Source organism: Eucyclogobius newberryi, unplaced genomic scaffold (genome assembly GCF_026437365.1).
Source record: "Eucyclogobius newberryi isolate DKJ021-1_F unplaced genomic scaffold, fEucNew1.0.hap1 SCAF_14, whole genome shotgun sequence".
Classification (NCBI taxonomy): Eukaryota; Metazoa; Chordata; class Actinopteri; order Gobiiformes; family Gobiidae; genus Eucyclogobius; species Eucyclogobius newberryi.
The window spans coordinates 38,546,309-38,562,024 of record NW_027315768.1 but is presented as its reverse complement, the minus strand read 5'-3'; the positions used below and the strand labels follow the sequence as shown (position 1 = coordinate 38,562,024).

The window sequence follows — 15,716 nt, the reverse complement described above, 5'->3', positions numbered from 1 at the left end:
GTAAGAAACATGTGAGAAACATGTGGGAAACATGTGGGAAACATGTGGGAAACATGTAAGAAACATGTGGAAAACATGTAAGAAACATGTAAGAAACATGTGAGAAACATGTGGGAAACATGTGGGAAACATGTGGGAAACATGTGAGAAACATGTAGGAAACATGTGGGAAACATGTGAGAAACATTTAAGAAACATGTGAGAAACATGTGGGAAACATGTGGGAAACATGTGGGAAACATGTAAGAAACATGTGGGAAACATGTAAGAAACATGTAAGAAACATGTGAGAAACATGTGAGAAACATGTAGGAAACATGTAAGAAACATGTGAGAAACATGTAAGAAACATGTGGGAAACATGTAAGTAACATGTGGGAAACATTTGAGAAACATGTGAGAAACATGTAAGAAACATGTGGGAAATATGTGGGAAACATGTAAGAAACATGTAAGAAACATGTGGGAAACATGTAAGAAACATGGGGGAAACATGCGGGAAACATGTAAGAAACATGTAAGAAACATGTGAGAAACATGAGAAACATGTGGGAAACATGTGGGAAACATGTAAGAAACATGTAAGAAACATGTGAGAAACATGCGGGAAACATGTGGGAAACATGTGGGAAACATGTGGGAAACATCTGAGAAACATGTGGGTAACATGTGGGAAACATGTGAGAAAAATGTAGGAAACATGTGGGAAACATGTAAGAAAGATGTGGGAAACATGTAAGAAACATGCGGGAAACATGGGGGAAACATGTAAGAAACATGTGGGAAACATGTGGGAAACATGTAAGAAACATGTGGGAAACATGTGGGAAACATGTGGGAAACATGTGAGAAACATGTAGGAAACATGTGGGAAACATGTAAGAAACATGTGGGAAACATGTGGGAAACATGTGGGAAACATGTGAGAAACATGTAGGAAACATGTGGGAAACATGTAAGAAACATGGGGGAAACATGCGGGAAACATGGGGGAAACATGTAAGAAACATGTAAGAAACATGTGAGAAACATGTGAGAAACATGTGGGAAACATGTGGGAAACATGTAAGAAACATGTAAGAAACATGTGAGAAACATGCGGGAAACATGTGGGAAACATGTAAGAAACATGTAAGAAACATGTAAGAAACATGTGAGAAACATGGGGGAAACATGTAAGAAACATGTGAGAAACATATGAGAAACATGTGAGAAACATGTGGGAAACATGTGGGAAACATGCAAGAAACATGCGGGAAACATGTGGGAAACATGTAAGAAACATGTGGGAAACATGTGGGAAACATGTAAGAAACATGTGGGAAACATGTGAGAAACATGTGGGAAACATGTAAGAAACATGTAAGAAACATGTGGGAAACATGTGGGAAACATGTGGGAAACATGTAAGAAACATATAAGAAACATGTGAGAAACATGTGGGAAACATGTGGGAAACATGTGGGAAACATTTGAGAAACATATGGGAAACATGTGAGAAACATGTGGGAAACATGTGGGAAACATGTGGGAAACATGTGGGAAACATGTGGGAAACATGTGGAAAACATATGGGAAACATGTGGGAAACATGTGAGAAACATATGGGAAACATGTGAGAAACATATGGGAAACATATGGGAAACATGTGAGAAACATGTAAGAAACATGTGAGAAACATATGGGAAACATGTGAGAAACATGTGGGAAACATGTGGAAAACATGTGGGAAACATGTGGGAAACATATGGGAAACATGTGGGAAACATGTGGAAAACATGTGGGAAACATGTAAGAAACATGTGGGAAACATGTGGAAAACATGTGGGAAACATGTGGGAAACATATGGGAAACATGTGGGAAACATGTGGGAAACATATGGGAAACATGTGAGAAACATGTGGGAAACATGTGGCAAACATGTAAGAAACATGTGGGAAACATGTGGGAAACATGTAAGAAACATGTGGGAAACATGTGAGAAACATGTGGGAAACATGTAAGAAACATGTAAGAAACATGTGGGAAACATGTGAGAAACATGTGGGAAATATGTGGGAAACATGTAAGAAACATGTAAGAAACATGTGGGAAAAATGTAAGAAACATGTGAGAAACATGTGGGACACATGTGGGAAACATGTGGGAAACATGTAAGAAACATATGGGAAACAAGTAAGAAACATGTAAGAAACATGTGAGAAACATGTGAGAAACATGTAAGAAACATGTAAGAAACATGTGGGAAACATGTGGGAAACATGTGGGAAACATGTAAGAAACATGTGAGAAACATGTGAGAAACATGTGGGAAACATGTAAGAAACATGTGAGAAACATGTGGGAAACATGTAAGAAACATGTAAGAAACATGTAAGAAACATGTGGGAAACATGTGAGAAACATGTGGGAAACATGTAAGAAACATGTAAGAAACATGTGAGAAACATGTGGGAAACATGTAAGAAACATGTGAGAAACATGTGGGAAACATGTGGGAAACATGTGGGAAACATGTAAGAAACATGTGGGAAACATGTAAGAAACATGTAAGTAACATGGGGGAAACATGTGAGAAACATGTGGGAAACATGGAAGAAACATGTGAGAAACATGTAAGAAACATGTGGGAAACATGTAAGTAACATGTGGGAAACATTTGAGAAACATGTGAGAAACATGTAAGAAACATGTGGGAAATATGTGGGAAACATGTAAGAAACATGTAAGAAACATGTGGGAAACATGTGGGAAACATGTAAGAAACATATAAGAAACATGTGAGAAACATGTAAGAAACATGTAAGTAACATGGGGGAAACATGTAAGAAACATCTAAAAAACATGTAAGTAACATGGGGGAAACTTGTAAGAGACATGTGGGAAACATGTAAGAAACATATAAGAAACATGTGAGAAACATGTAAGAAACATGTAAGTAACATGGGGGAAACATGTAAGAAACATCTAAAAAACATGTAAGTAACATGGGGGAAACTTGTAAGAGACATGTAGGAAACATGTAATAAACATGTAAAAAAAACATGTAAGTAACATGGGGGAAATATGTAAGAAACATGTAAGAAACATGTGGGAAACATGTGGAAACATGTGAGAAACATGTAAGAAACATGTAGGAAACATGGAGGAAACATGTAGGAAACATGGAGGAAACATGTAAAAAACATGTAAGTAACATGGGGGAAACATGTAAGAAACATGTGGGAAACATGTAAGTAACATGGGGGAAATATGTAAGAAACATGTGGGAAACATGTAAGACACATGTAAAAAACATGTAAATAACATGTGGGAAACATGTGAGAAACATGTAAGAAACATGTGAGAAACATGTAAGAAACATGGGGGAAACATGTAAGAAACATGTGAGAAACATATGAGAAACATGTGAGAAACATGTGGGAAACATGTGGGAAACATGTGAGAAACATGTGGGAAACATGTGGGAAACATGTAAGAAACATGTGGGAAACATGTAAGAAACATGTGGGAAACATGTGAGAAACATGTGGGAAACATGTAAGAAACATGTAAGAAACATGTAAGAAACATGTGGGAAACATGTGGGAAACATGTGGGAAACATGTAAGAAACATGTAAGAAACATGTGAGAAACATGTGGGAAACATGTGGGAAACATGTGGGAAACATGTGGGAAACATTTGAGAAACATATGGGAAACATGTGAGAAACATGTGGGAAACATGTGGGAAACATGTGGGAAACATGTGGGAAACATGTGGAAAACATGTGGGAAACATGTGGGAAACATGTGGGAAACATGTGGGAAACATATGGGAAACATGTGGGAAACATGTGGGAAACATATGGGAAACATGTGAGAAACATGTGGGAAACATGTGGCAAACATGTAAGAAACATGTGGGAAACATGTGGGAAACATGTAAGAAACATGTGGGAAACATGTGAGAAACATGTGGGAAACATGTAAGAAACATGTAAGAAACATGTGGGAAACATGTGAGAAACATGTGGGAAATATGTGGGAAACATGTAAGAAACATGTAAGAAACATGTGAGAAACATGTGAGAAACATGTGGGAAACATGTGGGAAACATGTAAGAAACATGTAAGAAACATGTGAGAAACATGCGGGAAACATGTGGGAAACATGTAAGAAACATGTAAGAAACATGTAAGAAACATGTGAGAAACATGGGGGAAACATGTAAGAAACATGTGGGAAACATGTAAGAAACATGTGGGAAACATGTGAGAAACATGTGGGAAACATGTAAGAAACATGTAAGAAACATGTGGGAAACATGTGGGAAACATGTGGGAAACATGTAAGAAACATGTGAGAAACATGTGGGAAACATGTGGGAAACATGTGGGAAACATGTGGGAAACATGTGGGAAACATTTGAGAAACATATGGGAAACATGTGAGAAACATGTGGGAAACATGTGGGAAACATGTGGAAAACATGTGGGAAACATGTGGGAAACATGTGAGAAACATATGGGAAACATGTGAGAAACATATGGGAAACATATGGGAAACATGTGAGAAACATGTAAGAAACATGTGAGAAACATATGGGAAACATGTGAGAAACATGTGGGAAACATGTGGGAAACATGTGGGAAACATGTGGGAAACATGTGGGAAACATATGGGAAACATGTGGAAAACATGTGGGAAACATGTGGGAAACATGTGGGAAACATGTGAGAAACATGTGGGAAACATGTGGGAAACATGTAAGAAACATGTGGGAAACATGTAAGAAACATGCGGGAAACATGGGGGAAACATGTGAGAAACATGTGAGAAACATGTGAGAAACCTGTGAGAAACATGTGGGAAACATGTGGGAAACATGTAAGAAACATGTGGGAAACATGTGGGAAACATGTGGGAAACATGTGAGAAACATGTAGGAAACATGTGGGAAACATTTAAGAAACATGTGGGAAACATGTGGGAAACATGTGGGAAACATGTGAGAAACATGTAGGAAACATGTGGGAAACATGTAAGAAACATGGGGGAAACATGCGGGAAACATGGGGGAAACATGTAAGAAACATGTAAGAAACATGTGAGAAACATGTGAGAAACATGTGGGAAACATGTGGGAAACATGTAAGAAACATGTAAGAAACATGTGAGAAACATGCGGGAAACATGTGGGAAACATGTAAGAAACATGTAAGAAACATGTAAGAAACATGTGAGAAACATGGGGGAAACATGTAAGAAACATGTGGGAAACATGTAAGAAACATGTGGGAAACATGTGAGAAACATGTGGGAAACATGTAAGAAACATGTAAACATGTGGGAAACATGTGGGAAACATGTGGGAAACATGTAAGAAACATGTGAGAAACATGTGGGAAACATGTGGGAAACATGTGGGAAACATGTGGGAAACATTTGAGAAACATATGGGAAACATGTGAGAAACATGTGGGAAACATGTGGGAAACATGTGGAAAACATGTGGGAAACATGTGGGAAACATGTGAGAAACATATGGGAAACATGTGAGAAACATATGGGAAACATATGGGAAACATGTGAGAAACATGTAAGAAACATGTGAGAAACATATGGGAAACATGTGAGAAACATGTGGGAAACATGTGGGAAACATGTGGGAAACATGTGGGAAACATGTGGGAAACATGTGGAAAACATGTGGGAAACATATGGGAAACATGTGGGAAACATATGGGAAACATGTGAGAAACATGTGGGAAACATGTGGGAAACATGTAAGAAACATGTGGGAAACATGTGAGAAACATGTAAGAAACATGTGAGAAACATGTGGGAAACATGTGGGAAACATGTGGGAAACATGTAAGAAACATGTGGAAAACATGTAAGAAACATGTAAGAAACATGTGAGAAACATGTGGGAAACATGTGAGAAACATGTGGGAAACATGTGGGAAACATGTGGGAAACATGTGAGAAACATGTAGGAAACATGTGGGAAACATGTGAGAAACATTTAAGAAACATGTGAGAAACATGTGGGAAACATGTGGGAAACATGTGGGAAACATGTAAGAAACATGTGGGAAACATGTAAGAAACATGTAAGAAACATGTGAGAAACATGTGAGAAACATGTAGGAAACATGTAAGAAACATGTGAGAAACATGTAAGAAACATGTGGGAAACATGTAAGTAACATGTGGGAAACATTTGAGAAACATGTGAGAAACATGTAAGAAACATGTGGGAAATATGTGGGAAACATGTAAGAAACATGTAAGAAACATGTGGGAAACATGTAAGAAACATGGGGGAAACATGCGGGAAACATGTAAGAAACATGTAAGAAACATGTGAGAAACATGAGAAACATGTGGGAAACATGTGGGAAACATGTAAGAAACATGTAAGAAACATGTGAGAAACATGCGGGAAACATGTGGGAAACATGTGGGAAACATGTGGGAAACATGTGAGAAACATGTGGGAAACATGTGGGAAACATGTGAGAAAAATGTAGGAAACATGTGGGAAACATGTAAGAAAGATGTGGGAAACATGTAAGAAACATGCGGGAAACATGGGGGAAACATGTAAGAAACATGTGGGAAACATGTGGGAAACATGTAAGAAACATGTGGGAAACATGTGGGAAACATGTGGGAAACATGTGAGAAACATGTAGGAAACATGTGGGAAACATGTAAGAAACATGTGGGAAACATGTGGGAAACATGTGAGAAACATGTAGGAAACATGTGGGAAACATGTAAGAAACATGGGGGAAACATGCGGGAAACATGGGGGAAACATGTAAGAAACATGTAAGAAACATGTGAGAAACATGTGAGAAACATGTGGGAAACATGTGGGAAACATGTAAGAAACATGTAAGAAACATGTGAGAAACATGCGGGAAACATGTGGGAAACATGTAAGAAACATGTAAGAAACATGTAAGAAACATGTGAGAAACATGGGGGAAACATGTAAGAAACATGTGAGAAACATGTGAGAAACATGTGGGAAACATGTGAGAAACATGCAAGAAACATGCGGGAAACATGTGGGAAACATGTAAGAAACATGTGGGAAACATGTGGGAAACATGTAAGAAACATGTGGGAAACATGTGAGAAACATGTGGGAAACATGTAAGAAACATGTAAGAAACATGTGGGAAACATGTGGGAAACATGTGGGAAACATGTAAGAAACATGTAAGAAACATGTAAGAAACATGTGAGAAACATGGGGGAAACATGTAAGAAACATGTGAGAAACATGTGAGAAACATGTGGGAAACATGTGGGAAACATGCAAGAAACATGCGGGAAACATGTGGGAAACATGTAAGAAACATGTGGGAAACATGTGGGAAACATGTAAGAAACATGTGGGAAACATGTGAGAAACATGTGGGAAACATGTAAGAAACATGTAAGAAACATGTGGGAAACATGTGGGAAACATGTGGGAAACATGTAAGAAACATATAAGAAACATGTGAGAAACATGTGGGAAACATGTGGGAAACATGTGGGAAACATTTGAGAAACATATGGGAAACATGTGAGAAACATGTGGGAAACATGTGGGAAACATGTGGAAAACATATGGGAAACATGTGGGAAACATGTGAGAAACATATGGGAAACATGTGAGAAACATATGGGAAACATATGGGAAACATGTGAGAAACATGTAAGAAACATGTGAGAAACATATGGGAAACATGTGAGAAACATGTGGGAAACATGTGGAAAACATGTGGGAAACATGTGGGAAACATATGGGAAACATGTGGGAAACATGTGGAAAACATGTGGGAAACATGTAAGAAACATGTGGGAAACATGTGGAAAACATGTGGGAAACATGTGGGAAACATATGGGAAACATGTGGGAAACATGTGGGAAACATATGGGAAACATGTGAGAAACATGTGGGAAACATGTGGCAAACATGTAAGAAACATGTGGGAAACATGTGGGAAACATGTAAGAAACATGTGGGACACATGTGGGAAACATGTGGGAAACATGTAAGAAACATATGGGAAACAAGTAAGAAACATGTAAGAAACATGTGAGAAACATGTGAGAAACATGTAAGAAACATGTAAGAAACATGTGGGAAACATGTGGGAAACATGTGGGAAACATGTAAAAAACATGTGAGAAACATGTGAGAAACATGTGGGAAACATGTAAGAAACATGTGAGAAACATGTGGGAAACATGTAAGAAACATGTAAGAAACATGTAAGAAACATGTGGGAAACATGTGAGAAACATGTGGGAAACATGTAAGAAACATGTAAGAAACATGTGAGAAACATGTGGGAAACATGTAAGAAACATGTGAGAAACATGTGGGAAACATGTGGGAAACATGTGGGAAACATGTAAGAAACATGTGGGAAACATGTAAGAAACATGTAAGTAACATGGGGGAAACATGTGAGAAACATGTGGGAAACATGGAAGAAACATGTGAGAAACATGTAAGAAACATGTGGGAAACATGTAAGTAACATGTGGGAAACATTTGAGAAACATGTGAGAAACATGTAAGAAACATGTGGGAAATATGTGGGAAACATGTAAGAAACATGTAAGAAACATGTGGGAAATATGTGGGAAACATGTAAGAAACATGTGGGAAACATGTAAGAAACATATAAGAAACATGTGAGAAACATGTAAGAAACATGTAAGTAACATGGGGGAAACATGTAAGAAACATCTAAAAAACATGTAAGTAACATGGGGGAAACTTGTAAGAGACATGTGGGAAACATGTAAGAAACATATAAGAAACATGTGAGAAACATGTAAGAAACATGTAAGTAACATGGGGGAAACATGTAAGAAACATCTAAAAAACATGTAAGTAACATGGGGGAAACTTGTAAGAGACATGTAGGAAACATGTAATAAACATGTAAAAAAAACATGTAAGTAACATGGGGGAAATATGTAAGAAACATGTAAGAAACATGTGGGAAACATGTGGAAACATGTGAGAAACATGTAAGAAACATGTAGGAAACATGGAGGAAACATGTAGGAAACATGGAGGAAACATGTAAAAAACATGTAAGTAACATGGGGGAAACATGTAAGAAACATGTGGGAAACATGTAAGTAACATGGGGGAAATATGTAAGAAACATGGGGGAAACATGTAAGACACATGTAAAAAACATGTAAATAACATGTGGGAAACATGTGAGAAACATGTAAGAAACATGTGAGAAACATGTAAGAAACATGGGGGAAACATGTAAGAAACATGTGAGAAACATATGAGAAACATGTGAGAAACATGTGGGAAACATGTGGGAAACATGTGAGAAACATGTGGGAAACATGTGGGAAACATGTAAGAAACATGTGGGAAACATGTAAGAAACATGTGGGAAACATGTGAGAAACATGTGGGAAACATGTAAGAAACATGTAAGAAACATGTAAGAAACATGTGGGAAACATGTGGGAAACATGTGGGAAACATGTAAGAAACATGTAAGAAACATGTGAGAAACATGTGGGAAACATGTGGGAAACATGTGGGAAACATGTGGGAAACATGTGGGAAACATTTGAGAAACATATGGGAAACATGTGAGAAACATGTGGGAAACATGTGGGAAACATGTGGGAAACATGTGGGAAACATGTGGAAAACATGTGGGAAACATGTGGGAAACATGTGGGAAACATGTGGGAAACATATGGGAAACATGTGGGAAACATGTGGGAAACATATGGGAAACATGTGAGAAACATGTGGGAAACATGTGGCAAACATGTAAGAAACATGTGGGAAACATGTGGGAAACATGTAAGAAACATGTGGGAAACATGTGAGAAACATGTGGGAAACATGTAAGAAACATGTAAGAAACATGTGGGAAACATGTGAGAAACATGTGGGAAATATGTGGGAAACATGTAAGAAACATGTAAGAAACATGTGGGAAAAATGTAAGAAACATGTGAGAAACATGTGGGACACATGTGGGAAACATGTGGGAAACATGTAAGAAACATATGGGAAACATGTAAGAAACATGTAAGAAACATGTGAGAAACATGTAAGAAACATGTAAGAAACATGTAAGAAACATGTAAGAAACATGTGGGAAACATGTGAGAAACATGTGGGAAACATGTAAGAAACATGTGAGAAACATGTGAGAAACATGTGGGAAACATGTAAGAAACATGTGAGAAACATGTGGGAAACATGTAAGAAACATGTAAGAAACATGTAAGAAACATGTGGGAAACATGTGAGAAACATGTGGGAAACATGTGGGAAACATGTAAGAAACATGTGAGAAACATGTGGGAAACATGTGGGAAACATGTGGGAAACATGTAAGAAACATGTGGGAAACATGTAAGAAACATGTAAGTAACATGGGGGAAACATGTGAGAAACATGTGGGAAACATGGAAGAAACATGTGAGAAACATGTAAGAAACATGTGGGAAACATGTAAGTAACATGTGGGAAACATTTGAGAAACATGTGAGAAACATGTAAGAAACATGTGGGAAATATGTGGGAAACATGTAAGAAACATGTAAGAAACATGTGGGAAATATGTGGGAAACATGTAAGAAACATGTGGGAAACATGTAAGAAACATATAAGAAACATGTGAGAAACATGTAAGAAACATGTAAGTAACATGGGGGAAACATGTAAGAAACATCTAAAAAACATGTAAGTAACATGGGGGAAACTTGTAAGAGACATGTAGGAAACATGTAATAAACATGTAAAAAAAACATGTAAGTAACATGGGGGAAATATGTAAGAAACATGTAAGAAACATGTGGGAAACATGTGGAAACATGTGAGAAACATGTAAGAAACATGTAGGAAACATGGAGGAAACATGTAGGAAACATGGAGGAAACATGTAAAAAACATGTAAGTAACATGGGGGAAACATGTAAGAAACATGTGGGAAACATTTAAGTAACATGGGGGAAATATGTAAGAAACATGGGGGAAACATGTAAGACACATGTAAAAAACATGTAAATAACATGTGGGAAACATGTGAGAAACATGTAAGAAACATGTGAGAAACATGTAAGAAACATGGGGGAAACATGTAAGAAACATGTGAGAAACATATGAGAAACATGTGAGAAACATGTGGGAAACATGTGGGAAACATGTGAGAAACATGTGGGAAACATGTGGGAAACATGTAAGAAACATGTGGGAAACATGTGAGAAACATGTGGGAAACATGTAAGAAACATGTAAGAAACATGTAAGAAACATGTGGGAAACATGTGGGAAACATGTGGGAAACATGTAAGAAACATGTAAGAAACATGTGAGAAACATGTGGGAAACATGTGGGAAACATGTGGGAAACATATGGGAAACATTTGAGAAACATATGGGAAACATGTGAGAAACATGTGGGAAACATGTGGGAAACATGTGGGAAACATGTGGGAAACATGTGGAAAACATGTGGGAAACATGTGGGAAACATGTGAGAAACATATGGGAAACATGTGAGAAACATATGGGAAACATATGGGAAACATGTGAGAAACATGTGAGAAACATGTGGGAAACATGTGGGAAACATGTGGGAAACATGTAAGAAACATGTGGGAAACATGTAAGAAACATGTGAGAAACATGTAAAAAACATGTAAGTAACATGGGGGAAACATGTGAGAAACATGTGGGAAACATGTAAGAAACATGTGGGAAACATGTGAGAAACATGTGGGAAACATGTAAGAAACATATAAGAAACATGTGAGAAACATGTAAGAAACATGTAAGTAACATGGGGGAAACATGTAAGAAACATCTAAAAAACATGTAAGTAACATGGGGGAAACTTGTAAGAGACATGTAGGAAACATGTAATAAACATGTAAAAAAAACATGTAAGTAACATGGGGGAAATATGTAAGAAACATGTAAGAAACATGTGGGAAACATGTGGAAACATGTGAGAAACATGTAAGAAACATGTAGGAAACATGGAGGAAACATGTAGGAAACATGGAGGAAACATGTAAAAAACATGTAAGTAACATGGGGGAAACATGTAAGAAACATGTGGGAAACATTTAAGTAACATGGGGGAAATATGTAAGAAACATGGGGGAAACATGTAAGACACATGTAAAAAACATGTAAATAACATGTGGGAAACATGTGAGAAACATGTAAGAAACATGTGAGAAACATGTAAGAAACATGGGGGAAACATGTAAGAAACATGTGAGAAACATATGAGAAACATGTGAGAAACATGTGGGAAACATGTGGGAAACATGTGAGAAACATGTGGGAAACATGTGGGAAACATGTAAGAAACATGTGGGAAACATGTGAGAAACATGTGGGAAACATGTAAGAAACATGTAAGAAACATGTAAGAAACATGTGGGAAACATGTGGGAAACATGTGGGAAACATGTAAGAAACATGTAAGAAACATGTGAGAAACATGTGGGAAACATGTGGGAAACATGTGGGAAACATATGGGAAACATTTGAGAAACATATGGGAAACATGTGAGAAACATGTGGGAAACATGTGGGAAACATGTGGGAAACATGTGGGAAACATGTGGAAAACATGTGGGAAACATGTGGGAAACATGTGAGAAACATATGGGAAACATGTGAGAAACATATGGGAAACATATGGGAAACATGTGAGAAACATGTGAGAAACATGTGGGAAACATGTGGGAAACATGTGGGAAACATGTAAGAAACATGTGGGAAACATGTAAGAAACATGTGAGAAACATGTAAAAAACATGTAAGTAACATGGGGGAAACATGTGAGAAACATGTGGGAAACATGTAAGAAACATGTGGGAAACATGTGAGAAACATGTGGGAAACATGTAAGAAACATGTAAGAAACATGTAAGAAACATGTGGGAAACATGTGAGAAACATGTGGGAAACATGTAAGAAACATGTAAGAAACATGTGAGAAACATGTGGGAAACATGTAAGAAACATGTGAGAAACATGTGGGAAACATGTGGGAAACATGTAAGAAACATGTGGGAAACATGTGGGAAACATGTAAGAAACATGTGGGAAACATGTAAGAAACATGTAAGAAACATGTGAGAAACATGTGAGAAACATGTAAAAAACATGTAGGAAACATGTAAGAAACATGTAAGTAACATGGGGGAAACATGTGAGAAACATGTGGGAAACATGTAAGAAACATGTGAGAAACATGTAAGAAACATGTGGGAAACATGTAAGTAACATGTGGGAAACATTTGAGAAACATGTGAGAAACATGTAAGAAACATGTGGGAAATATGTGGGAAACATGTAAGAAACATGTAAGAAACATGTGGGAAACATGTAAGAAACATAAGAAACATGTGAGAAACATGTAAGTAACATGGGGGAAACATGTAAGAAACATGTAAAAACATGTAAGTAACATGGGGGAAACTTGTAAGAGACATGTAGGAAACATGTAATAAACATGTAAAAAAAACATGTAAGTAACATGGGGGAAACATGTAAGAAACATGTGGGAAACATGTGAGAAACATGTAAGAAACATGTGAGAAACATGTAAGAAACATGGGGGAAATATGTAAGACACATGTAAAAAACATGTAAGTAACATGTGGGAAACATGTGAGAAACATGTAAGAAACATGGGGGAAACATGTGGGAAAAATGTGGGAAAAATGTGGGAAACGTTGCAGAAATATGTTGAACATGTTTAAAAGCCTTAAAGATGTTTAACGGTCTTTAGAGTCTAAAGTCTGAAGTGAAAGCTCAACACTCTGAACTGCGTTGGCAGGTGCACAAACTGGACTTTAATGGACAGTACCAGTTCAGGATCAAAGCAGAAAACAAGTTTGGCGTGAGCGACGGCTGCGACTCGGAGAAGGTGCAGCTGCGGGACCCGTTCGGTCTGCCAGGACCGCCCAGAAACCCCAAGATCATTGCTGCCACCGCCACCAGCATGACGGTGACCTGGGAGCCTCCTCTGGAGAACGGCGGCTCCAGTATCCAGGGTTACTGGCTGGAGAAGAGAGAGCGCGGCGCCGTGTACTGGGGCCGAGTCAACCGCTCGCCCGTCACCAAACCTGCCGTCAGAGGCCTGCAGTACACCGTCCTGCGCCTCATCGAGGGAACCGAGTACCAGTTTAGAGTCGCCGCTCAGAACGCGGCTGGAGTGGGGCCCCCCAGTGAGGGAACGCTGTGCCGCTTCGCCCAGGAGCCATGCAGTGAGTAACACGTGTGAAGTAACACGTGTGAAATACAGTGGTACATGTAGTCTGGCAGTACCTCAGACTGACCTCTGACCTGTGCCCTCTCAGACCCGCCCGGACCCCCACTGGATCTGCTGGTGCGGGACAAGACCAACTCCACGGTGAGTTTGAGCTGGAGTCCTCCAGAGAAGGACGGCGGCGCTCCGGTGAGAGGCTACGTGATTGAAGCTCACGAGGAAGGCATGGCTGAGTGGAAACGTCTCACTTCAGTGGAGAAACCTCACATCGTCACCGACTTCACCGTCCCAAACCTCCGGGAGAACCGGAAAGCCCGGTTCAGAGTCTACGCCGTCAACGCTGCTGGACTGTCCGAGCCTGCAGTGACCAAAGACGTGATGGTGCAGGACATCCTCAGTGAGTATGCTTAGTATGCTGGTTTAGCCCTGGTTTAGACCTGCTTTAGTCCTGGTTTAGTCATGCTTTAGACCTGCTTTAGACCTGGTTTATTCCTGGTTTAGTCCTGCTTTAGTCCTGGTTTAGACCTGCTTTAGTCCTGGTTTAGTCCTGCTTTAGACCTGGTTTAGACCTGGTTTAGTCCTGGTTTAGACCTGGTTTAGTCCTGTTTTAGTCCTGGTTTAGTCCTTGTTTAGTCCTGCTTTAGTCCTGGTTTAGACCTGCTTTAGTCCTGGTTTGGACCTGCTTTAGTCCTGGTTTAGACCTGCTTTAGTCCTGGTTTAGACCTGCTTTAGACCTGGTTTAGTCCTGTTTTAGTCCTGGTTTAGACCTGGTTTATTCCTGGTTTAGACCTGGTTTAGTCCTGTTTTAGTCCTGGTTTAGTCCTGGTTTAGTCCTGCTTTAGTCCTGGTTTAGACCTGCTTTAGTCCTGGTTTTGTCCTGCTTTAGACCTGGTTTAGACCTGGTTTAGTCCTGGTTTAGACCTGGTTTAGTCATGCTTTAGTCCTGGTTTAGACCTGGTTTAGTCCTGCTTTAGACCTGGTTTAGTCCTGGTTTGGACCTGGTTTAGTCCTGTTTTAGTCCTGTTTTAGACCTGGTTTAGACCTGGTTTAGTCCTGGTTTAGACCTGCTTTAGACCTGGTTTAGTCCTGGTTTAGACCTGGTTTAGTCCTGTTTTAGTCCTGGTTTAGACCTGGTTTGGACCTGGTTTAGTCCTTGTTTAGACCTGGTTTAGTCCTGCTTTAGATCTGGTTTAGACCTGCTTTAGTCCTGGTTTAGACCTGCTTTAGACCTGGTTTAGTCCTGGTTTAGACCTGGTTTAGACCTGGTTTAGTCCTGGTTTAGACCTGGTTTAGTCCTGGTTTAGACCTGGTTTAGTCCTGGTTTAGACATGGTTTAGACCTGGTTTAGTCCTGGTTTAGACATGGTTTAGACCTGGTTTAGTCCTGGTTTAGACCTGGTTTAGTCCCGTTTTAGTCCTGGTTTG

General features: G+C 38.9%; 1 protein-coding gene across 1 annotated transcript in view; it reads left to right on the top strand.

Annotated features, from left to right (window-relative positions):
- Positions 1 to 15,716, top strand: part of LOC140359129 (titin-like) — a 342,168-nt gene that overhangs the window by 164,826 nt on the left and 161,626 nt on the right. Inside the window, exons 80-81 of the mRNA XM_072443997.1 lie at positions 13,861 to 14,290; positions 14,384 to 14,689. Of these exons, the coding sequence (XP_072300098.1) occupies positions 13,861 to 14,290; positions 14,384 to 14,689 (736 nt within the window). The remainder of the gene's footprint in view (positions 1 to 13,860; positions 14,291 to 14,383; positions 14,690 to 15,716) is intronic.